Source organism: Ylistrum balloti, unplaced genomic scaffold, assembly GCF_031769215.1.
Source record: "Ylistrum balloti isolate Yb309-2 unplaced genomic scaffold, AGI_CSIRO_Ybal_v1 Utg369664, whole genome shotgun sequence".
Lineage (NCBI taxonomy): Eukaryota > Metazoa > Mollusca > Bivalvia > Pectinida > Pectinidae > Ylistrum > Ylistrum balloti.
This window is the reverse complement of record NW_026781913.1, coordinates 648646-676355: the sequence shown is the minus strand read 5'-3', so window position 1 is coordinate 676355 and position 27710 is coordinate 648646. Positions and strand designations below refer to the sequence as shown.

General features: G+C 35.7%; 2 protein-coding genes across 2 annotated transcripts; one reads left to right on the top strand and one right to left on the bottom strand.

Annotated features, from left to right (window-relative positions):
* Positions 1-8877: 8877 nt before the first annotated feature.
* LOC132559723 (uncharacterized) lies at positions 8878-10838 on the bottom strand. The gene has a single exon (XM_060224352.1). The coding sequence runs from the start codon at positions 10738-10740 to the stop codon at positions 9457-9459; it is 1284 nt and encodes a 427-aa protein (XP_060080335.1). The 5' UTR covers positions 10741-10838; the 3' UTR covers positions 8878-9456.
* Positions 10839-11060: 222 nt separating this feature from the next.
* On the top strand, positions 11061-25964 carry LOC132560034 (G patch domain-containing protein 1-like). Its single transcript, XM_060224693.1, has 19 exons — positions 11061-11136; positions 13188-13319; positions 14583-14674; positions 15051-15211; positions 15355-15467; positions 15779-15888; positions 16269-16469; positions 17059-17203; positions 17501-17767; positions 18969-19325; positions 19743-19921; positions 20159-20286; positions 21019-21161; positions 21965-22125; positions 22593-22752; positions 23734-23889; positions 24085-24245; positions 24567-24685; positions 25812-25964. Exons 1-19 carry the CDS (start codon positions 11061-11063, stop codon positions 25861-25863), a joined length of 2913 nt encoding a protein of 970 aa, XP_060080676.1. The 3' UTR covers positions 25864-25964.
* The last annotated feature ends 1746 nt before the right edge of the window (positions 25965-27710 follow it).

The window sequence follows — 27710 nt, the reverse complement described above, 5'->3', positions numbered from 1 at the left end:
TATCTTGTACAAGTTGGCAAATTTCTAGATGTTTTGTACCTGTTCAGAATTCTTTCTAATGACTTTTAAAGCTATTGTCATAATCAAAATATCTTGACTTTTAAACCGTTCATCTCATACTTCACAAAACCTGTCGTATACATTAGGGTAGTGCCCTAGTTGTGCCTTTTGCTATTAATAACACTTTTTTTTTTTCTGTTACCATGGATACATAGTCTAAATACACAAAATTAGTGTGAAATTTCCTCTCCAGGGCTACAACTTCAAAACCATTCCACTCAAGTCCGCAAAACTTTCTCTATATATTAGGAAAGTTCCCTAGTTAAGTTATTTCTCTGTTACCATGAAAACTGATAACCCTCATCACAAATTTCACTTCTTCTGGATCATTACTTTTTGATATTAGAAATACGCACAAATATTTCACACTGTTGATAACTAGCTAATAAAATGTGACTAAATCCTGGTCAGGCTAATGTTTGTAAATCTGTCTAGCTAAATCAATATAGAATTTCCATAAATGAAATGTCCCTTTAATCCATACTTGTATGGTACAAATGTTTAATTAGCCTGATATTTAAGTCTATAATGATGATACAGCTTGTAAGTGTAACCAAGTGTAACAAGACGTAGAAAGTGCAAATTGCCAAATAGGGATTCAAACTAAAGACCTCTTAATGATAGCCAGTCTGATCAGGTGAAGTCATCTGATCATGTCTACTCATCTAGTTAACCAATTAAAATTCACTGAAATCTTGCCGTTATGATGAGAGCTAGTCAGTTTTCTAGATTGGTTGTTCTAAAATTACTTATCCTACTAACTTGTTTTGACTTTACATTCATAGAATAATTCTGTTGGCGAATGTTGGGATAGATTTCCATTTTAAGTGCTTTTAATTGGTGCCAGAATTTTCCAACATAAACTTGCTCAAATGATTTTATAGATTTTATGAGAAATGTGATATATTTCTTTGAAAATGATGTTGCTATGATATACTTCTTTAAAAGTGGTTTTTCCCATGCAAAATTATGTACCATATAACAGCTGTGTTTTTTCTATATTGAGAGATGTATGTGCTAGATGCTTGTTATTGTTCACCTGGCCACTGAACCATGAAACTGTCAACGTCATGAAAGCAATTGTCATATATGATTGGTGAAGCAAAGTTTAAAGTTTAAGTTGAGATGAGAGCCTCATACAGAATATATAACACTGACTTTTCTTTGTAACAGTGTTGTATACAAATTCAGGTGTACTGAAGAAATCAAAAGACCTATAGCTAGTATATTGGTATGTATATTAATCTATTAGAAATTGGATACAAACTTATCTACAATTACTACGGGTGTAATTACCATGTGACAGTTTAGTTTAATTATCAATAGTCATCATATCAGGAAGGGGGATTACTTCCCTTGTATAAGTAAACGCTTTCATTCAAACCAAAATTTGGAAAAAGGCTTTTTATGTTTTAAGTGCATCATTTGGTATGTTGCTTTAAGTTAATTGATACAGTGATAATTTGATGTTTCTAAATTCAGTGATATATACATTGATGTATGTGATTATCTGACAGCTCTTAATTTGGTGATAGACATAATGTAATGTGATGGGAAGTTAACTTTTACTCTCTTTCACCACCATTTTTTCCCTTTCTTTTTTTTTTTCATTGTATAGGTCTCAGCAAAAGTTACAGCTAGTCCCGTGGCATTTACATATGCCTTGCTTATAGGTTCGTTGGTGCATTTGTTGTGAATATCCTGGTGATTAACATATCTTCATTCTCATTATATCACACAGTACTACGTACACTAGTCTGTATCACTAGATCACCATATGTTGGTGAATATAGTAGCTAAAGCAATTCATATTTCTATACATAGGTCAGTACCAATGCAGAAATGAAATAATATAAATGTGTTTTGTTTGTATAATTGTTGTTGCTATCACTCCAAACCCTGTACTTTGTGCCAGTGATCTGAAGAAAACCAAAGTTGTCGCTTATATTGATATACATTGTGCTTGCAAAATTGTTATATATGCATTGCATTTTGATTGAAAAGCTTTTCAGCACCAAAAGGTTGGATAAGGTATGGATTTGACGAGGATTAAGGCCTCTTGATAACACCTATTCAGATCTGAAAAACGAGTCACTGTTGCAATCTTTAAGATTGATTATCTGGACACCAATTTGAATTGCTCTTCGAAATTTTCCACTCCACATCTTCTCACTGTCATCAAAATGTCTGTTCATGTGACAGTAGTTTAAATGGTTTGTTATATTTTATTTGTTTTTGCTATGAACAATCTGATATTTATTTTGCTCCTTTTAAGGCTGACACTATTTTTAAGGTTGCCACTTACAGGTAACACTAAGTACATTGTACACTGTAATTCTATACAGTGTTTAACACTGACTACAAGTGTACAATACTCTATTTCATCCACGGCGTCAGTGGTATATTCTGTCTTTTGAGAAATGTGTTTATTGGAGCATACTATCTTCAAGAAGTACATTGGTAAATGTCCTGAAATTTTCTGCTGATAATAGTGGTAATTTAAAGTTTCTATATTGATCTTCATATAGAAATAAGCTGTAGACAAATTGTAATTGTGTCAATCCACTAGTGTCCTGTAGGAAGGAATGGGTTACTCATTAATCAGGATTGATTCTGATCAAGGGAGATAATTCTTACACTAATTTGACTTCTGAAATAATAATTATTTGAAGGTTTGGTTTTAAAACAAATATTTTGTTTTAAATGCTTTTATTGAAGAAGTGTTAATTATCCATGTACATTTATTTTGACATTTTTAGAAGAGATTGGTTTTTCGTTAGATGAATTTTGACTCTAGTTTGTATACAAATGTATGTATGTAAGGATAAAGTATATAGGAAGCGAAGTCTACATTTAAAAAAAAAAGTACAGGTCATTTTAACAAACACACCTGGTATCTGTAGTTTATTTATGGGGTCTTTTATCAGAGAATGAAGAGTTTCTTGCTAATGCCACATATTCTTCAAAACAACAAGAGATATAGTTGTGTATTTGTTGTTGTTGTTCAACTCATTTCCTTTCTTGTGTTATTGGTTTTGTCATCCTGGCAGTATTCATGATTAGAGGAGCTTTGTAAGTGTCATTTTATTAAAACCATTCTTAAACAACTTCCACCTAAGGATCCGTCAGAGCATGGTGTGACCTAGGATGGTTTTAAAAAGTTTTACTGTTAATGAATCGGTCCAAAATCACCTATATGATAGGTAGTAGTTACTGTAAATGTTAACTCTAATTGTATCATTAAATGCTGACTCTTAATATGTAGACAACCTACACACAGCTTTTTTCTATGGAAACACACAACCTCACACACAACCTCACACATAGTTACACACACACAAACAAAGACTGTCACATAGATTGAGGAGTTCAATTTGTCTGGGTTGTACCAAATTGAACTCTTCTATCTATCTACTACTGCTACTTTCTGTTTGGGGAAAAAGATGAATTTGAAAGGTGCCCAACATTCCATCCTCGATAAAAATTCCTTTCTTTGAAATGCATTGAACTGTTGTATTTAGGTTGGATGTTATGTTTGATGCATTGTAGATAATTATATGTTGTGAGATAAACTATAGGTTATGACCTATCCTGATCACCTTTGTCTCTCCAATTTTCATTTTGGATTTCTCAAATATTACTGCAGCCTTTTCAGTCGAGCAATATATATACTGGTAATATGAATTAACTTTCAATTTTGGTCCTCCTCTGTCATGAAACATTGATCTCATTTCCAAATTTCATATCCTCCATTCCTTCCATATTTGTTAACAGAAATTCTGATTCAGCATCTGTTTTATGCTTGATTTCTGTTTGATATTTATGAAATGTCTTTTCAGGATTTTTTTTTTTCTTTAAGAATGATTGGGTTGATTTGTGTACCTGTATTTAATGTAAATGAATTATGAATATGTCTACAATTTTTGTGACCGATATAAATGTTGTTTTATATCAGAAAGCAGAATTAAACATATTGTGGGGAGTATGAGATATGTTTATTAACCGGATATTGTGGCATTTAATGATAAACCTATTAAACTTGATAAAACTTTATATTTCTGCATTATGTGTTTTAAATATTGCTTTAAATATTTATATACTACAGATCAAGGTCAGAGATATTACTTGTTACTGTGCTACCATGAAATTTGTTACTTGACAAGACATTTAATTCTACACAATTCTGGTTTCTGAGAAAATGATATGTATATCTCGTAAATCTTCACATATTGCATATAGGTTCTCAATAAAGTTGCTTTCCAGAATTTGCAATTTCTTGGAGAATACTTTAAGCATTTAGAAATGATACCCTTACTCATGAATCTAGTCAGAACACTAGAAAGTCCTAACAGAGGACAAGTTTTCATAATTCAGAAATTTCCATATGCAACAATGCCAACATTGATTTCCATTCAATGTCGTAGTGTCTATCTCTGCTAGAGTTCTTATTTGAAGCAACAGATTTTGCTTTCTAAGGCATTTCTTAGCGACCAGTGTTACAATTACAAACAGTTCATGTCATCATTTCATTCACCTGAGAAGAAACATTAGCTACTTTACCCATAGGACGAGAAAAAATTATGAATGAACATTTGAATAAGATCTAGTGGTGCAGACAATCAACAAGGATTTCATTACATACTAGCTAATCATACATCCAACTTTTGAATCAGCACAGACTCAGTTATTTATATAACTGGAAGAAATCAAACATTCAATTTCTTCTTTTTCTCCTTCTTACAAGTAAAGATTACTGACCAATTTTCCCAATTAAATTCAACCACCACTGATTTGTCTTAAAAACGGTGACACATCTCACCATCAGTGATACATCTCACCACCATTAATACATCTCAACACCTGTGATACATCTCACCACCAGTGATACATCTCACCATCAGTGATACATCTCACCATCAGTGATACATCTCACCATCAGTGATACATCTCAACACCAGTGATACATCTCACCATCAGTGATACATCTCACCATCAGTGATACATCTCACCACCAGTGATACATCTCACCATCAGTGATACATCTCAACACCAGTGATACATCTCACCATCAGTGATACATCTCACCATCAGTGATACATCTCACCACCAGTGATACATCTCACCATCAGTGATACATCTCACCACCAGTGATACATCTCACCATCAGTGATACATCTCACCACCAGTGATACATCTCACCACCAGTGATACATCTCACCATCAGTGATACAACTCACCAGTGATACATCTCACAACCAGTGATACATCTCACCATCAGTAATACATCTCAACACCAATGATACATCTCAACACCAGTGATACATCTCACCATCAGTGATACATCCCACCACCAGTGATGCGTCTCACCACCAGTGATACATCTCACCACCAGTGATACATCTCACCATACATGATACACCACCACCAGTCATCCCACCATCAGTGATACATCTCACACCATCAGTGATACATCTCACCACCATCTCACCATCAGTGATACACCATCTCATGATACATCTCACCACCAGTGATACATCTCACACCAGTGATACATCTCACCACATCAGTGATACATCTCACCATCAGTGATACATCTCAACACCAGTGATACATCTCACCATCAGTGATACATCTCACCATCAGTGATACATCTCACCACCAGCGATACATCTCACCACCAGTGATACATCTCACCATCAGTGATACATCTCACCATCAGTGATACATCTCAACACCAATGATACATCTCACCACCAGTGATACATCTCACCATCAGTGATACATCTCAACACCAGTGATACATCTCACATCAGTGATACATCTCACCAGTGATACATCTCACCACCAGTGATACATCTCACCATCTCAACACCAGTGATACATCTCACCATCAGTGATACATCTCATCACCAGTGGTACATCTCAACACCAGTGATACATCTCACCATCAGTGATATATCTCAACACCAGTGATACATCTCACATCAGTGATACATCTCACCAGTGATACATCTCACCACCAGTGATACATCTCAATACAAGTGATACATCAGTGATACATCTCACCATCAGTGATACATCTCAACACCAGTGATACATCTCACCACCAGTGATACATCCCACCACCAGTGATGCGTCTCACCACCAGTGATACATCTCACCACCAGTGATACATCTCAATACAAGTGATACATCAGTGATACATCTCACCATCAGTGATACATCTCACCACCAGTGATACGTCTCAACACCAATGATACATCTCACCACCAGTTAAACACCAGTGATACATCTCACCACCAGTGATACATCTCACCATCAGTGATACATCTCACCATCAGTCATCTCACCATCAGTGATACATCTCACCACCAGTGATACATCTCACCATCAGTTATACATCTTCACCACCAGTGATACATCTCACCACCAGTGATACATCTCAACACCAGTGATACATCTCAACACCAGTGATACATCTCACCACCAGTGATACATCTCACCACCAGTGATACATCAGTGATACATCTCACCATCTCATCACCAGTGATACATCTCACCATCAGTGATACATCTCACCACCAGTGATACATCTCACCATCAGTGATACATCTCAACACCAGTGATACATCTCACCATCAGTGATACATATCATCACCAGTGGTACATCTCACCACCAGTGATACAACTCACCATCAGTGATACAACTCACCAGTGATACATCTCACAACCAGTGATACATCTCACCATCAGTGATACATCCCACCACCAGTGATGCGTCTCACCACCAGTGATACATCTCACCACCAGTGATACATCTCACCATCAGTGATACATCTCACCATCAGTGATACATCTCACCACCAGTGATACATCTCACCATCAGTGATACATCTAAACACCAGTGATACATCTCACCACCAGTGATACATCTCACCATCAGTGATACATCTCACCACCAGTGATACATCTCAACACCAGTGATACATCTCAACACCAGTGATACATCTCACCATCAGTGATGTATCTCAACACCAGTGATACATCTCACATCAGTGATACATCTCACCACCAGTGATACATCTCACCATCTCAACACCAGTGATACATCTCACCATCAGTGATACAACTCACCAGTGATACATCTCACAACCAGTGATACATCTCACCATCAGTGATACATCTCAACACCAGTGATACATCTCACCACCAGTGATACATCTCACCGCAGTTGATACATCTCACCATCTCATCACCAGTGTACATCTCAACACCTGTGATACATCTCACCAGTGATACATCTCACCACCAGTGATACATCTCACCATCAGTGATACATCTCAACACCAGTGATACATCTCACCACCAGTGATACATCTCACCATCAGTGATACATCTCACCACCAGTGATACATCTCAACACCAGTGATACATCTCACCACCAGTGATACATCTCACCAGTGATACATCTCACCACCAGTGATACATCTCACCATCAGTGATACATCTCGACACCAGTAATACATCTCACATTAGTGATACATCTCACCATCTGTGATACATCTCACCATCTCATCACCAGTGATACATCTCACCATCAGTGTTACATCTCACCACCAGTGATACATCTCACCATCAGTGATACATCTCAACACCAATGATACATCTCAACACCAGTGATACATCTCACCATCAGTGATACATCCCACCACCAGTGATGCGTCTCACCACCAGTGATACATCTCACCACCAGTGATACATCTCAACACCAGTGATACATCTCAATACAAGTGATACATCAGTGATACATCTCACCATCAGTGATACATATCATCACCAGTGGTACATCTCAACACCAGTGATACATCTCACCATCAGTGATACATCAAACCACCAGTGGTACATATCATCACCAGTGGTACATCTCACCACCAGTGATACAACTCACCATCTATGATACATCTCACCACCAGTGATACATCTCACCACCAGCTATACACCAGTGATACATCTCACCACCAATGATACATGTCACCACCAATGATACAACTCACCACGAGTGATACAACTCACCACCAGTGATATATCTCACCATCAGTGATACATCTCACCACCAGTGATACATCTCACCATCTGTGATACATTTCACCATCAGTGATACATCTCACCATCAGTGATACATCTAAACACCAGTGATAGATCTCACCACCAGTGATACATCTCACCAGTGATATATCTCACTATCAGTGATACATCTCACCATCAGTGATACATCTCACCATCTATGATACATCTCACCACCACCAGTGATACATCTCACCACCAGTGATACATCTAAACACCAGTGATACATCTCACCACCAGTGATACATTTCACCATCAGTGATACATCTCACCATCAGTGATACATCTCACCATCAGTGATACATCTCACCACCAGTGATACATCTCACCACCAGTGATACATCTCACCATCAGTGATAAATCTCAATACTAGTAATACATCTTACAACTAGAAATACAGTTCTCCACAAGTATATAATACATCTGATGACATCTATCAATTTAAATCTTTCCTTAAGTGATGGATGTCATCAGACACATCAGACCACTAGTGAAATAGATGTTAGTGTTTTCAAGAACTGAATTAGTAATATTGGTTACATTGCTAGCGGTAGATGTGAAAACTTTGTCACCCAAAAGTGAAAAAGAAGAAAGACAAGTTGTATAAATTTGACATTTCTTATATTTCAATGTAAAAATCCATGAAATGAAATGAATATATATATATATATATAAATTTTATCAAGTGATTTGTTACACTATTTGCATATAATGGCAGTATGAAGTTGTAAGAACTATAAAAGCTATTGATGAACAAGCCTAATATAACAGGAGGAAATGAAATAAAGAAGAAACATAATCAGAAAATTAAATGAGTCAACAGAATATTGGAGAAGCATCCAAAGTTAACATTGCAGCAAGAAATTTCAAGTTATAAGTTAAATAAGAAGTATTGTACTGCATTTTTCAATAGCCTATTATGCATGGCTTCCAGTAGACCATTTGACATAAAATGTACGATTCTTGAGTTTGCAAAGACAGGTATTTTTGACATGTTTTGGCCCTTGAAATTCAAAAATGTTTGATGACAATAAAAATAACTCAAAATCAAGAGTGAACTGGAAGCCATATACTCAAAATAAATTTGCAATAATTTACATATCTAGTTTGATAGAAAATAAAAGATATACAGTCTAAAAACTAACTTTGTTCATTCCACAAATCAAAGGAATTTAGATAAATATCAAAAGCAGTTTGCCAAAATTATGCAACATTAGAAAATTGTTGAATCATGAGAGCACTCGATAAAGTTGATGACTGCTGCAGATAGATTTAGTACTGATTCTCCTCAATCCATCCTTTTATTCTGCTTGGTAGTGGAAGATGTTGGATATGATCGTAGCGAGTGTACTGTCTGATAACAAATCTACACAGATACTGTAATGATCGCACTTGGGTAAACCTGGACATTGGTTTTGTGAGTCTCACTGGGAATGACGGAGCCCTGGGGGATCTCGATCGGGAATAACAAAATATCCCAGTCTGGGAGTCGTTCATGGAGTGCTCAATTAGATCAACAATCGAGGGATAACCCTCAGTGTCTGGTTGAGCATAGAAACTGAACATGCCGTTACAATGCTCAATGCGTGTATGCCAAGTCCGTCCATAGGATCTGAAGCTTAAACTCAACAAGTATCGTTCATCTGAACTATCACGAACTAGGAAAGCACCATCTGGTTGGTTTGCAAGTTTATCTTCTGCCTCTACACGAGTTATAGGCCCCCAATACCAACCAAATCTGGAAAGCCTAAACAATTCTTGCGTAAGACTCCAAACCTTAGGAGGTTCATCCATGTCTAACAAGTCAGATTCAATAGAATCATGAGACTGACAATTTGCAAGATCTGCCTTGAGTCTTGGGTCCTGATACGACACTAACGCACTAACATTGAGACAGCTATTTCTGCTGATTGAATTTACATCACAGTTATTCTTCGACATTAAATCCAACTGTAGAACATGAACACAATCTTTCTGGCTATTTTTACCACTTTTTATTCTTTCTGTTGTATGAAATTTCATAATATCTTTAGAACGACAGCTGGCTTTCTCTTTTTTGGAACACAATTCACTGGAATCTGTATTTGATTGCAAATCCGTCAGTTTCTGTAGATTGTTCGGTAAAATATTAAGATCGAGGCTGTCATAGCTATGCGAGGAAGAGTTAGACTTGGAGGGTATGTCACACAGAGCCGGTTTTCTCTTGCTCTTCAACTTACCCCCTCTATTTCCTTCACCCTTCACCCCAGCAGACATGTAGTGTCCACATTCCAAGTCCTCGAGTATGTTACGACCATTGTCGCCATCATCACCTTTTTTTCTTAAATTTGTTGTAAGCCTCCTCTTGAAGCTTTTCAGAATACCAAACTTTTCTTTTTTTCTGCCTTCCGTCGTTGTATGTTCTGTGTCTGCATAGTTTTGTTGTGACAGAGTTTGTGAGTCACCATGTTTATCACCGCTGTTCTCACCATCCGTACTCTCTTCCTTCACACCTTGATTTCGCTGTCGGCGTTGAAACGATTGTCTCATTCCCTTAAACGTAATCTTCTTCATCATCTCTGTGGTATGAAGCGTAGTATCATCGTCAATAAGAAAAGCGCAAATATTTGTGAAATGTCAAAATAGATTGCAGGTATTCCAACTTTGGGTGATACCCAAGTCATTCTTTCCGCATGCGCAATAACCTTTTCCGTATTGTGGGTTTCAGAGCTGCGCATATTTGTATATTTCATTGGATAAATTAAAAATATTTTCATTACAAAAATTATTTTAACATAAAATAATATTTGCTTTAACACAACTATTATGATCCTGTTCTATATTGACAATACTGGAAATATTTTGATTTGTTCATAAATCGTTTCTGCTGATCTTTAATGGCAGCCTCCATGGATTCTGACGAAGAGGATTCGTTTGTCTCTCTAGGCAATGCTTTAGAACAAATCAGCGAAGGTCAGTGAAATTGGTTTGAAGAAAACATCATTTATATATAATTGGGATTAATTTGCACATTTCGTTTACTTATTCAATGTATCATTTCATCAAAAATAGGTTATATACTCATGAGTTTTTCCTGTAAGATGAAGATTAAGTACCAGTAGCAATCTATTCCTCACCTCAGGCTCATGTGTTGATGTGTTGAAAGACTTAGATAAAACACAAAAAAGTCTGTTCCCGAACACTAACCAAAGTGGCTTTCTTATCACTGCATTTGCAAAATGAAATCATGTTAATTCCTAATTCCTTTTAAAACGATTGTATGTGGTTTTTATACTCCCCTTCGCGGCACATTGTAGTTCCACTCAAACGCAGTCAATGTAGTTCACCTTTTGAGTTTTCCCAAACATATATATCTCATGTCCGCATTCCGTATTTTCGAGTTGAAGGTTTTTGTTTACTTATCAAATAATTTATTTGTCCTAAGGGTCCCCTTCAGACTAATGATTTAATTGCACATCAGCCGAAAATCCATTTTCCATCCCCAAGTTGCATTAAATCTCTCATGGCAGGAGCACATATCGACCATCTTCGGCTAAGTGTTGGAGTTCATTGGTTTCTTTGACAAGAACATATACAGGTACATGTATGGCATTAAGATGTCTGCGTTGAAGCCTTCACTATGCTGGTATAACTATGACTTTTGGCCACCAGGAGTCATTAATTCATAGTGTACTGTACTTTATCTTAAAAAGATGAAATAATGATCGCAAAACATTTTAATCAGTGGTTTAGGTCTGCATATGCCAGGTTCTTGTAGAAGTGCCCTCTGTGAAGTGTTATCTCCTATGTAGGGATAAACAAAAATAAGTTTTCTTGGATCAGTTTCACTTTGTGATACATTTTGGACATAAATTTTAATATCATAGAAAATTAGAAATACCCTAGGTTAAATGGTGACTACAAGAGCACTGAGCTATCAGTATTTTGTGAGGAAAATACTGGACGTTACTATGATAGATGGTGAATATCAAACATTTTGTTCCCATCTCATTATACATACTAGTGTCAAATTTCAAAAATGGCCTTTCAATCCCACCCACCAAGGATGACATTTTGCACTATATTTTGGGAAAAATCATACTTTGATATACCAAAACATATTTATAACAGATTCGTGGGGACTATAAAGATCAGTTTGTGATAACCAAAGTTTGCAGAAACATTATTGCAAATTATGTCTAAAATATGTAATTTATTTGAATTTAAGCATTAAACCTTGTGGAAAGCCCAATCTATAATCTAATAGAGTGAAAAGGACCTGGTGTGAAGTTTTAAACACATGCATATACATTTACATTGTAGCTCATAATCTATTTGTTATACTTGTTTACTATCAACATGGAATGATAAAACAAGTGATAACTCAATCTAACTTGTCACACTTTGAATCCTTATAATTATGATGAAAATGATTATAATGATATTTTACTGTACATATTTATGAACAAAAAGATTTTCATGTACAAAATGATTACTTTCACATTAATTGCTCAAAAGTACTATTTCAGGTGTCATGCTTTAATTTCAACACACCAAAAATCAATTTTCAATGTGGTTTGTAAATTACGTGTTGAAACAACTTTTTCCTGAAACAAAAACTTTAACATTTGTTTGTTTTCTGGATTTATCACCCTGTGAACATTCAACAACCAGGGTAATTTTTAAGCAGGGTCTCCACATAGTATTAGTAGCTGGTGGCTATCTCATTAGATAACATACAGGAGGCCCATCATATGCTATCTTGAGTTAGTAAAGTGTCTTTCCCAAGGACACTACCATGTCAGCATAGATCAGTTTGTTTCTTAGCTTCATGAGAAACACATACTGCCACGGAACGGAGGCATCAAACAATACAGCTGAGATCTTCATCTGAGGTTACATACCCAATGCTCTGACTGATCATCACACATGTAATCAAGGTGATAAGAAGCTATCAAGAGCAAAGATGGTAGACTTATCTTTTGTTAAATGAATATGTAACATATAATTATAATCTATGTCAGATGAGCCAAGAAAGAAACCAGTTTTTGCTCAGGAGCAACAAGCCAAGGATAGCAGAGGACGACCAAGGTTCCATGGAGCCTTTACTGGAGGGTTTTCAGCAGGACACTTCAACTCTGTGGGATCCAAGGAGGGTAAGTTGTTTTAAAGTTGATTATAAATTGAAAGAGCAGATTTCTGTTGTGAACTCCAGTGCAGTAGAACAATTGTTCTGCACTGTTCTACCTATAAGTTTACTGACTAGACTACTGGATTATAGTTTATATATATATTGTATAACAAAGTTGTAAGTTGATGAAAACTGTGAAACACCTGTAAGACTAACTGATAAAACATACATTATGGAATTGATCACCTGAATTTTCAATAAGATCAAACTGTTGGTACAGTTATCATTTATGTAATTTTGTGAAAACAATATAATGTGTATAGTGGTATAATCAATATCTTGTATAATTAACAATTAAAGTGGTATAATCTATATCTTGTATAATTAACAATTAAAGTGGTTTACTCAATGCCTTGAATAGTTAACAATCACAATGGTATACTCAATGCCTTGAATAGTTAACAATCACAATGGTATACTCAATGCCTTGAATAGTTAACAATTAAAGTGGTATACTCAATGCCTTAAATAGTTAACAATTAAAGTGGTATACTCAATGCCTTAAATAGATAACAATTAAAGTGGTATACTCAATGCCTTGAATAGTTAACAATTAAAGTGGTATACTCAATGCCTTGAATAGTTAACAATCACAATGGTATACTCAATGCCTTGAATAGTTAACAATCACAATGGTATACTCAATGCCTTGAATAGTTAACAATTAAAGTGGTATACTCAATGCCTTGAATAGTTAACAATTAAAGTGGTATACTCAATGCCTTGAATAGTTAACAATCACAATGGTATACTCAATGCCTTGAATAGTTAACAATCACAATGGTATACTCAATGCCTTGAATAGTTAACAATCACAATGGTATACTCAATGCCTTGAATAGTTAACAATCACAATGGTATACTCAATGCCTTGAATAGTTAACAATCACAATGGTATACTCAATGCCTTGAATAGTTAACAATCACAATGGTTTACTCAATGCCTTGAATAGTTAACAATCACAATGGTATACTCAATGCCTTGAATAGTTAACAATCACAATGGTATACTCAATGCCTTGAATAGTTAACAATTTAAGTGGTATACTCAATGCCTTGAATAGTTAACAATTAAAGTGGTATACTCAATGCCTTGAATAGTTAACAATCACAATGGTATACACAGTGTCTTGTACAATTAAGAATTAAACTAGAAAGAAATGTATACTGTATAAAAAATCATGGTCTAATGGTATTTTATACAAGCCAGTTTTATTTTTCTGTCAAGGTTTCAGACCATCAACCTTTGTGTCCTCTCGTAGCAAGAAGTGTGAGAATGAAGACCAGGGACAAAGACCAGAGGACTTTATGGATGATGAGGTAACACATTGGTAGGAATGTTTGTAACAGAAATTAGATTCTCAAGCATGATTATTTCATTTTTTCTAAACAGTCAACTTTATAAAGATTCTCTATATAGAAAATATGTTACGCATCAAGGGCTCCTGCAGTTTGGAGAGGTGCTGGTTTGTGATGTGAAACTGTTTGCCTCCACAGGAGCCACTGTATCAGTGGTAACAATCATTGTTATCAGACCAAACAACCCATTGATTATAAGGAGTAAAAGTGTTTCTTAAGCTCCCTACAAATTCATATTGATATACACTAATTTAAAAAATGTTGAAAGCTTTGATAACAAATGGAAACAGTTATAGTCTTGTTTAATGAATCTTTGATTGTTGTGCTGATTTTCTAGGACTTTGGGGAGTATGGTATAGCCCCACGGAAGTTGGTGACTGCAGGGAAGTTTGGATCACAGGAACGCAGAAAACGACAGTTAGATGAGGTTAAAAACATGACTTCAGGAACACTGTTTAGTGGGGAACCTGCCCTAGCTGATATTATAACACCAGAAAGGTAAGATACATTTTAATACAATAACCTTGTGATTGGCTATTTGACAGTGACTTATCACTGGTTTGGTAACTCATTAATTGACTAAAACCATCAATAATATGTTTGAAACTTAAGTCAGATTCTTCTGCTTTTGATATTTGTAGGTTGACTATTGGTGTTAGGCTTTTGAGAAAACTTGGTTGGAAGGAAGGACAAGGGCTTGGACCTCGTGAACGGAGACAAAAAAAAAGGACAGTTCGCTCAAAACATGTGTTCAGTAAGGTTTTACATTCACAGTGGCAATGAGATTTTCTAAAATAATTGATGGCTATGTGTTTATAATTCATATTTATATTTTTATTCTAAAAGATTGTATGTGATGGTAAAAAAATTGGAGGTTTTCAGCGGTTTTTTTTTATTTTGTTGACAAATTTAGGAATGAGTAAACTGTTTTTACAAAAAAAAGAAATTTCAAGATTAGTTCAGAGTAAACACAAACCAAAATTCTTGTACTGTGTTCAATAGTATAAATTTTAACAAAAATTAACAGTACTTTGCATACTGATGATTTACCAATAACTATTACAGATATTGGTAAGAAGTCCTATGGCTGTGCTAAACCTCCTGATTCCTCAAACACTGATAAGAAGACGTATGGGTGTGCCCCACCTCCTGGTTCATCTGCTGGTATAAACAGTGTAAGTTCAACCAGTTAGTGATGTCCATCAGCTGATGTATACATGTACTTTTGTTGCCTTTATCTTGACACTGTTGTTAGTTAATGTATGACTGATATTAATACCCTGCCTCCTACTCTAAAATTCAATATAAATAAGATCATGGGGTAGACAATAGAAAATTGTATTTCAATTTCATGAAATTTCATCAGAAAATGTAGATGTGACATCAATGAAAATTCTTTTTCTTCAAGGCCTTTCTTTGAATATTTTCTTTGCTGGCCAGATTCAAACCAGAACAGGAACATAGATCAGCTGTTTGCAAAAGTCAGGGCTTTATCTTTGATCTATCTGTTTATTAGATTCAGTGGTAAAGAAATGTACTGCCTTGTATTTTGCAGGGTTCTGAAGAAAGTGAGGATGATTTTCTAGAAGATGTGACATTTGCCCCAAAGGATACCACACCTATTTCATTTGTTGCTAAGGACAATGAACATGGCCTTGGTTACAGTGGCCTTGACCCTAGGGTGGCCTTGCCCTCTACACACATCAATCTGACTGATCCCCAGTCAACATCCAGAAGGAAATTTATGAGAGGACAAGTAAGTATACCTGTAGTAACAATGTGTACCTGTAGTAACATACCTGTAGTAACAATGTATACCTGTAGTAACAATGTATACCTGTAGTAACATACCTGTAGTAACAATGTATACCTGTACTAACAATGTATACCTGTAGTAACATACCTGTAGTAACAATGTATACCTGTAGTAACATTGTATACCTGTAGTAACATACCTGTAGTAACATACCTGTAGTAACAATGTATACCTGTAGTAACATACCTGTAGTAACAATGTATACCTGTAGTAACATACCTGTAGTAACAATGTATACCTGTAGTAACATACCTGTAGTAACAATGTATACCTGTAGTAACATACCTGTAGTAACAATGTATACCTGTAGTAACAATGTATACCTGGTATTTTTAAAACATTTATGAGTTAAACAAATACCTGATAATAGAGTAAACTGTAAGGAAATATCTCTACAGTACATAGTATATTCACAACTTTTCACGAGGTTTAAGGAACATGATCTGTATTACAGTATGTGTATGTACATAATTGGTATGAAAACAAGATACATGTATTTTGAATCACAATATGAATAATACTATTTCAGGCATTTGGGGTTGGTGCCCTAGAGGAGGAGGATGATGACATCTATGCCACTGATCATCTTTCAAACTATGACATCACCATGGAGATTGACGAGGGCAAGGAAGAGCTGTATGGGTGGACAGCTCCAGGAAGGAACAAGGGAGGAGGTAGCTCATATCTTTAACAGGAAGATAATATTTTTTATGTGTGGAGAAGGAGAGATATTATTGTGTCTTTAAGACTTGACAAATTTTTTAACCTTTTATTTACAAATCACAAGAAACATTTTTGACTGCAAGTTCCATTTATGCTGTCACCATATAACATATTTAGTTGATGTCATATGTACCATGAATATTGGACAATGGACTCAATGATAAATCATGAAGTAAGCTAAAAATGATGAGATTCAGAGATAAATTGTTGTAACATGTGAGATCACATAATTGCCATCTTTAATTCAGGAACCCAGGCACCATCTGTAGGTTACATAGGAAAGATCTTAGAAGGTTTCACACTGTCCACCAAAAAGTTGAAAGCCAAGAGAGGTTTTGGTCCTCCAAACATTCCAAAGGACTTCCGACCAGTACACAAGTTTCTCCAGACACCACAATCTGTCAATGAATACCTTTGTCTAGCCCCGTCAGGTTCAGAAGGACAACGTGACAGACAGAAAACAAAGATGGACGCTGTCACCAGGGCGCTGACACTAGGCGAATCTCCTCTCACTGGTAAGGCTATGGTTTGAAACAGACAGTATTTATTAGTATCTTTTAACAGTGATGTGGGTGTAATGTGAGTGTATCTTTATGTGACGTGAGTTTATCTTTCTGTGACGTGGGTGTATCTTTCTGTGATGTGAGTGTATCTTTCTGTGAAGTGAGTTTATCTTTCTGTGACGTGGGTGTATCTTTCTGTGATGTGAGTGTATCTTTCTGTGATGTGAGTGTATCTTTCTGTGATGTAGGTGTATCTTTCTGTGACGTGAGTTTATCTTTCTGTGACGTGGGTGTATCTTTCTGTGATGTGGGTGTATCTTTCTGTGATGTGAGTGTATCTTTCTGTGATGTGGGTGTATCTTTCTGTGATGTGAGTGTATCTTTCTGTGATGTAGGTGTATCTTTCTGTGACGTGAGTGTATCTTTCTGTGATGTGGGTGTATCTTTCTGCAATGTGGGTGTATCCTTCTCTAAGTGATGTGGATATATATTTCTTTAACAGTGACATCAGTGTATAGGGATTACTTATGAACATTTGCGTATGACTCTCAGCTTACCACAGGTAACATCACATGCTCACCACCTCTATTTATTATACTTTCTACATTCTGCTTTCTGATAGATTTACCAATATTTCATGTAAATTTATTTGGGAAATCTTACTTCCTTGTAAGTTAAGACATCTATGTAAAGGATAGCGTAAACAAATTCAAGAGATTGTGTGTACTCCGCGTTATTATTTAACATAGTTTTGTTAATTCAAGTAAAATTCATGAAGTATTTTATTGTCACAACTAATTGTCATAAATTGCCAATAGTTTAATATAATGTACTGTAAATTAGAGGATTTCAGTATAAAAATACTTTAATTAATTGTAAGTAAAAATACAGGAAAATAATACAAAGTGTTTTATCTGTGTTAAGATCATTAAAAAGAGTGACACAGAATTTGAGAATCATATACATCATTTACAAATAAAAGTAAACTGGGGTGATAAAGAACTTTTATGTAATAAAATACTAAGGAATGTTCAAATTGTATTATGTATATTGTTATTTCCCATCTGGATAAATCTTTTATTTTTATTGAAAAGGATGAATCCATATAAAGAAAAAGTTGCCTCAAAATGGTCGTAGCTGTTGACATGGCAGTAAACCCATAAAAAAACCAAGAGTTACACTGTGTAATACCTCAAAAATTACAATTTTACAGGTTCAGTGTTTGATCTGATTTCTACAAAGGATAAAACCAAGCTGGATGCCATGAAATCCACTCAACAAGGTCCTGACAAAGACACTACTGGAGTTATGCCCCCTGATAGTGTTACAGATGAGACTGCTAAAACCAGCTTCTCTAGCCAATCAGGTCCACTAAAAAATCCACATAGCGATTCTGTAAGATTGAGCCAGAGTGAGGCTAAAGCAACAGCAGGTGAACCTAAGGACCAAACAAGGTCACAAGCACCATTGTTTCAGGGAGGAAGTATTGGTTTTAAGCCTTTTTCTAAAGATCCAGCCAAACAGGAACGCTATGACAAATTTATTGCTTTGAAAAAACAGGGAAATCAAGGTATGTGATACTAACTATTACTGACTGGTAGTGATGTTTTCATGAAATCCATTCAATCTGTGCTCTAGGTGTGATTATTGGTATAAACAGAATTTGTAAACATGGAGACTGTTGAACCTTATACACTGATACAGTTACTTGCAATATTTTAGAATATCACTAGTTTATTGCCTTGTTTTAGTGTTACTATTGACTAAGGAGGTAATATAGGTACACACAAGGACATTAAAACATTTTCTACAATCTTTATACCTAAACTATGAGTGATGTGTAGATTTTTTTTTCGTATAATCGTTACAATGATAACTGCATTAATGGTACTATAATTCACCTTTAGCTTAATCTGACCTTAAACATTCAAAATGTTTAGTTGTAAATTTTTTTAAGTTTTCTGGAATTTTTCTTATATATGGGTAGATGCATATGAGGAGGTGACAAGTGGTCATATGACAGAATGGGATCGAGGTCAGGAGAAAGAAGAGTTTCTTCGAGCATCAAAGCTGTACAAACCTCTTCCAGGAATGATGGCATCACGATTTACTACAGCCAAGTACGATGACAGCACAGACACAGTGGATGTTCCGAGGGATGAAGGAGTGAGTTAACTTATGAGCAAAAAGGATTTTTTTTCAACAGAAAAGCAGGTTTAACGCTAAACTGTTTTTGTTTATCTCAGTGAAGCAAGTAACACATGCTTAGGTTGAATGGTCCATATGTTGCTGAATTTTACATGTCTGCTTGTGACTATAGATATTGATCAATTATCTAAGTATATAACTTTTTGTCAAATCCTGAGGAATGTACATTAGATACTTTATTGTTTTGTTTTCCAGGGAGACAAAACTGACCAAATGAAGGCAGCAGAGATGAAGATGTATGGACAGCTGACCCATGAAGAATTTGAATGGCATCCACACAAATTGTTGTGTTGGAGATTCAATGTCCCCAACCCTTATAATGGGTATGTTTTATGTGTCCCCACCCTTCCTCACACAAAATATGGTATTGAAGCTAAGTGTCCCCAACCCTTATACTGGGTTTGTTCAGTATGTCTCCAGCCTTTCCCACACAAAGTCGTGTTGGAGGTTCAATACCCCAACCCTTATACTGGGTTTGTTCAGTGTGTCCCCACCCTTCCTAACACAAAATATGGTATTGTAGTTACAGTGTCCCCAACCCTTATACTGAGTTTGTTCAATGTGTTCCCACCCTTCCTCACACAAAATATGGTATTGTAGGTACAATGTCCCCAACCCTTATACTGGGTTTGTTCAGTGTGTCTCCATCCTTCCTCACACAGACTTCACCTGGAAGTACAGTGTTCCTTCCTTGGAAGCTGAGTATGTTCAATGGTTTTTGGAACAAGTCACCATTCCATATGTATAATTCTCATGGAACTTTGATATCTTGTAGGTCTAGATTATCTCCCTTTTTTCCATTTCATTGATAATACCTATACGTATAAATTAATTATTGTCAGCTTTGTTATTTGAATGTTTGTTTCCCATATGTGTAAGTGGGGGAGGGGGCTGTTGTGAGGAGGTTTAAGCTACACCTTGTACACAGAAAAATGAATTCCCAGTATGAGTTGAATATGACAAGACAATTTGTTAGAGTAAACTTTATCAACTCTATATATTATACATGTATAAGATTAAGGACACTTGGTAATAACATCTATTCTGTTCTCTAGATCATCCATTGTGGGACTACCCACAGTAAAGAGGGACAAGTACTCTGTGTTTACATTCCTGAACTTCTCACATGAAGGAGAGTCTCAAAACCAGCAGGAAATGAAGGCTTTGCCTGCTCCTTCTGTTCCTGATTCACCCACTGGTAAGTACAGTTACATAACATATACCCCAATCCCACAGGATAAGCCTGCCCTCATACCAGGTAAGTACGCTTACAAATGTCTGATACAGCTCCATCCTCCTACACTACAACACACAGGATAAGCCTGCCCTCTTACCAGGTAAGTACTCAGATACAACTCCATCCTCTTACACTACAACACACAGGATAAGCCTGCCCTATTACCAGGTAAGTACTCAGATACAACTCCATCCTCCTACACTACAACACACAGGATAAGCCTGCCCTCTTACCAGGTAAGTACTCAGATACAACTCCATCCTCCTACACTACAACATACAGGATCAGCCTGCCCTCATACCAGGTAAGTACTCTTACAAAAGTCTGATACAGCTCCATCCTCCTACACTACAACACACAGAATATGTCTGTCCTGCACTGTTAATCAGAGTTGTTCCGTTCACCCACTATCCAAAAAGGACACCATGGCGGCTTTTTCCACACTTTCCTAGTATTAGACACAATGTTAAGCATAGTGTACTAAAGAGAGACTGCAATTTTTGACATGAAGGTTTCATCCATCCTCTTCAGTCTAGACTCAATTGTGGACTCAATGCCATGAATAAAAAATTGCCAAACAGTTCTGCTGGACATGAAGGATTTGTTTACTGTGACACTTGTTTCATGTTAATTATGCAATTTTTTTTTCTTTTTTTAACTACCAGGTATTGAATTCAAATAATAAATACCTTTTTTTTAATAACTAATATCACCAGAAAAGTTTTATTATTTGAATTTGAAATTGTTTCATTTAATTGTTTTAGAATCCAAGCCACTGACCTTTGACATCAAGAATCGCTCAAAGATGTCTGCTCCTTTAAAATCTGTGTTCAGTGATCTGATGGAGAAACCGCCCATAGCACAGAAACCCTCTACACCGGAATCACAGGAATCACCTGCAGATACCTCACAAAACACACAACAGGTGATTTGTCATTGAATGTACAAACCTGTATATCTATATCAAACAGGGGATAAAGGAAAATTGGTTTTAATAGACAGGAGTTGTCTTTGTAACAGAGAAACCAGTAGTTAACTGTTACTGACGACAAGTGGTTTTAAAGACAGGGTTGACTAATTAGAGACAGGTAGTGTGTTTGGCTATGAACAGATCAGGCAGGATCAACAGTTGGGACCAATTGTTACATACAGAATATTTGACTTTGGACAAATGTTTCAGGATTTACAGAAAATTATGAGAAGAAGAAAGCATATTCAATAAAGGCGGTCACTTGTCTGAAAAGAATCCTTTGATTCACTTCAGTTATCAATTCCAGTTGTTTAAGATGAAAGAACAAATGTGTTGTGTTGTAAACCTTTGAAAGATGTAACTACCTAAATTTGTTGTGCCTTGACTTGGGATTGTGTATCATTAATGGTCTTCCATTACAGACAGAAAAGCCAGCTGTGGATTTATTTGGTGCAATATTTGGTAATACAGACTCTGAGGACAGCTCCGAGGAAGATGAGGAGGAAATGGACAAGGGGCTAAATGAGACTAATCCATCACACACTGAGCTGACTTCTACTGATCCTACAGTACTAAAATCAGGTATGTAATCGAAGTGGCAGATCTGTCTCCAATGTTCAAGTTAGTTCTCATTTTAATACATGTCTTCCATAAAAACTATTGCACTACAGCCTAACTGATACTATGATTACTAGACTTTTCCTCACAGTGTGAAAGTTAAAACTTTCAGTCTTGCCTCCTATGATTCAATACATATATACCTGTACTAGACAGTATACAGAGAGTCTGTTTAATTCAGTATTGTCAAAGAGATTGATAGATTATTTTACACCACATCTGTCAGTCTCTCTTAATATTTATAACAGCTTGTTAAACTCTTGAGTGTCGAGTATATAGTCAGGTCTCAGTCATACTACAAAATTTGAAGAGTTATTCCTCTTTGTTAAAGACTCCTGGAATGCTTGCTTTGTACAATTACCTCATGGTACATGTATTTAGCATGTCTGAGTAACTAACAAATTCTGAATCTGAGATGGCACAGTGTAACTTTCTGAAGTTAGGTTATGTGCTTGAAGATTCACTAAAATTTGCTTGTTGATTAGTGCTACAATGAACTGGTCTCCATACTCTGCCTTGTTGCAGTTTTTCCTGTTCATGCAAAGCAATATTCATCAAAGCATGAAATATTCCTAAGACAAGTGAAGAATGTTTAAGTAGAGTGTCATACCTTACCTAACCAAAACAATCATTTCAGTTTGACTACACTATTTCATCACAAATCTACTGTTGTAGACAAAAATTGTTAATTATTCTGTAGCAACTACGAGCAAATTTCTAATTCTTTATTACCAGAAGAAATATTTCAAGATTCTTAACTCAACTTCATGGCCATGGTTTCTGTTAAATGGTCAAGGTCATAAACTACAAAACATGTTATTTTCTTTGTTGGTATTTATTAAAAGTGAATTCAAGGTCTCTCTCTCTGCAATATTATCTCAGACAAATAGTTGATGATAATCCAGTGGAATAGGTGGATTACAATCTACTTGTATGTTATTGTAGATGATGTATCTAAACCACAAACACATATAGAAGTTGGATCTACAAATTCAGCTGGGAGCCCAGAGGAGACAGAGCTACAAGAGAGGCTGGCTTCTTCTCCACAGACCCTTCCTGAGGATGAGGATGAGCAGTATGGACCAGCACTACCGCCTCCTGGTATTATTCTCACAGCAACATATATAACTTGTTCTGGATAACTTACCTTACAATTAAAAAGAGATGAGATTTGTGTTTCTGTGGCTCACTCATGAATCTACAAAGGTCATACCTTATCAAATGTGGTTTGTTTATCTTGTACATTGTTTCAGTTGTTGCATGTTAAAATATCTACTTTACCTTTCTATAATCCAGGTGCTCCATGTCCGGTTAGTACAACTTCTACCTCAGCGTACATTGATTTAACCTCAACATCTAGTCATAAACAAAAACATAAGGACAGACACAAAGAGAGACATAAGGACAGACACAAAGACAGACACAAGGACAGACACAGACACAAGAAAGAGAAAAAGGTAAACAGTCCCACAATCATAAACAATCTTTTTAAGTAAAATATTAAAGTTTGTTAAAGGCTAGACAAGTTTTCCCACAGCTGTCAAGGTCACCAGAGAGAATATTTTATTACAACTACCTTTCCTGACTATCATAATCAGCATTGGACTACCAGTATTTATTTGATTCTCATCCTTTTTTAGGAAACATTTATTTGGAATAAACTATTGAACAGTGATTGATAATAGAATAGAACAATGCAGAGTAATTTCCAAAGATAGAAAATATGAAGCATCATCTTGATTGTGAATCAGTAGATGAAACTATTCCATTTCTTGTAGGCAAAACATAAGAAAGACAAGCACAGAGACAAGAAGAAAAGTAAGAAGCACCGGAGACGCAGTGATACCAGCAGCTCTGATTCTAGTGACATTGACGAGGATAAACAGCTGATTCACAAGTTAGTACTTTCACTTCCACAGATCATAAATTTGATTTTACACTGATGTAAAATTCCATGGAAGATTGGAGAGAGAAAATTGCAGTCCATAAAGTTATAAAGAGAAAAACACAATCATTTTTCAAAATGATGATATCCCAGATCTTGCGAGTTATAAAGAGAAAAACACAATCATGCCACAGGTTGGGCCTACCATTTAATTTTTTACACCAATATGGTTGAGATATCTACTCATTTAACCATATTACAGTCCCCATCATAAAAAATGTGTACAAATGCCTTTCATGAATAACAAAAGTGTCCTAGATCGCAGCATGCATTGTAGTTAGCATGTCATTGCCTTGCTCCTTATAGCAATTCATACTGCATAGAATACTAAACCTGACAGTAGTTATATAAGTCCAGATATAATTTGACATTTCTTGTATTTCATTATCAAAAAAAATGACCATAGTATATGTAAGGGGTCAAGATGTACAGGAACAATCTCTGTGTGTTTGTTTCATTTGTGAAAAGTAACACTGACCAGAGGGTTTATAGTCTATAGTAACACTGACTAATATTTATAGTATATTGTAACTAAGATCAGAAGATTTAGATTTGATATACAGTGAAACCTATCTAATCCGACACCTGACTTTTCCGACATCCTGACAAATCCGACACTGTACCGTATTCCCGTGAAATTGCGTTATTTGTCAATGTATTAAAACACTGATATTTCCGGTCACTGTCAGTTCCGAATTCCGACACATATTTCTATGACGGCAGGCTATCTTTGTTAGTTAATTATACCTGGTAAATCCAACACGTAAGTCATCATCACATCACAGATGTGTACACAACCGTTCCGCTTACAAAGGGGGGATTATTGTACTGTACACATGTAAGTTTACCCTGCCATAGTGAGTATAAGTCAGTTTTTTTTACACACACATGCAGTACATGTACATACATGTACTTATATAAGATATACGATTTGTTTTATAAATATACGATGGATGTAAGCTTCTCAGTTGTTTATGTGTTTACCTATGAAATACAAGTGTACATACATATAAATTAATTGTTAGTTTGTCATTATGTAGCTCTCCATGTTGGTAAGTCTCTGGTCTCTTTGTTTTAGGTTGAAGGCTGTGAAGCAGCAGGGACTTCTTCCGACATCAGACTTTCTATAACAACACCACTGCTCTTCCAAGCAAACAGGTCGCTGTGATAAATATACAACTCTCACAACTTTATATAATTGTAAATAAATAAGTTGTTAATACCTGTTAAACTCTTGTTAAGTTTTAGGTTTATAGGTTAAAGCTTTCACACTGTAAAATGTCATGGTAAGATATTTCCATGATAAAGATCATGAAGCGGTATGATAATACATTCTCCACTTGTCTGTAATGAATCAATGCAAGATTGCTTGAAAACTTAGTCATACAGTCCCACACAGTGTCAAATTCAGGCCGTTTTATTTTTTAACTCACCTTGCCTATACTTGCCATGTTTGTCTTCTACAATAGAAAAGAATTTATCAGTCACTGATAAATAATGTTTAGCCTTGGGTATTATAAACTTAATACAAGATTATTCAGTTGGTTTAGATCAATAGATATATGTTCAGTAAAGTGGTGTGTCTCTATCGTCTTTACATGAAGTCTTTTCCTGGACAACATGTTGATTCCATTATTTTTAAGAAATACTGGTCCTTGCTTGTTTTGAGAATTTTTTTTGCAAAATGAAAATACTGTGATAGATATTCAAGGTCAAAGAGGTAAACTGGTTAAAACTTTCAAACACTGATAAACCGATATATCTGTAATTATACTTGGTTGGTTTTTTCAAGGGATTTGCCAAAAGACCCATATTTTAAGAGTCAAATTCATAAAATATTCTAACAACTTTTGATGATTAATCAAAAGGCTGGAATGATGATATTGGGTTGGTAAATCTCTGGGATGAACTCAGACTAAGAATGAGAATAGAAATGAACCTTGACCATATTCATAGACACAAATTCAAGGTCACTTGGGTCAAATTTCTCTACCAGAAAAGAAGCAATGCTGTGACAAAGAATGCAAAACTTTGTGTCATGTACATACATTCAACAATGTCCAACTTCAGGACTTCCTTTTCATCCTCCTCTGTCTCAAACCAGATGGCAGTAGAGTTGTACCCAAAAATATTGTCAGTTGATAGTGGTCTTTGTGTAAATGATCATGATCTATGATAATGAACAAGGGAGAGATTTTGAACCAACACGGTACCAGTTTCATTCTTCAGGTTCAAATAACTGCATATTCACCGAAATAAAAGCTATGAACTGATGCGTTACAAAAATAAAACACAAAAAAAAAGAAAAGAAAATTGCAGTTACAAGTACTACATTATGCAGACATGGCGATGTTACAAATGAAGGTATGGAGAAAGTCTTAAAATATCAAGTAGTGTAACAGCACACCTTGGTGCAGGTGTGATTAAGTGCAAATATCAGTAATGCATATACATGATTCAAGGTTTGTAGGCTGTGTCGTTGCCTATTGGAAGTGTTAACATGATACTATGAGAATATTCTCATATACTTGTGACAATGGAGTCTCAGACCTAGGTTATTACTCTCAAACGGACAAAGTTCAGTTGAAGAAATCTAGACATTTGAATCCTGATGACCGTAACATTTTCAAAGGTTAGATCCATCTGAGCTGGTATTAAACTGGACAATGGATTTTTTAAAAATCCACATCACAATTCAAAATATCATAATTCATCCTTCAAAAGATTTGAATTCAACCAATGGTGAAGTAGGAAGAAATTGTAATATACACAAGAATATTGATTCAGTATCATTGTGTATCAAATGGAGAAACAAAAAAGTTATTTTAATACAGAGCCTTCTCCAAGTCTGGGCAATTTTAAGTAGTGAGTTTGTTACATTCACTGTATACAGAGAAAACACGGTACCAGCTCCATCTTTATCTGTTTTACCCTTTTGTCAATAGAGCACAACTCAAAAATGGATTTGAACTTGGAA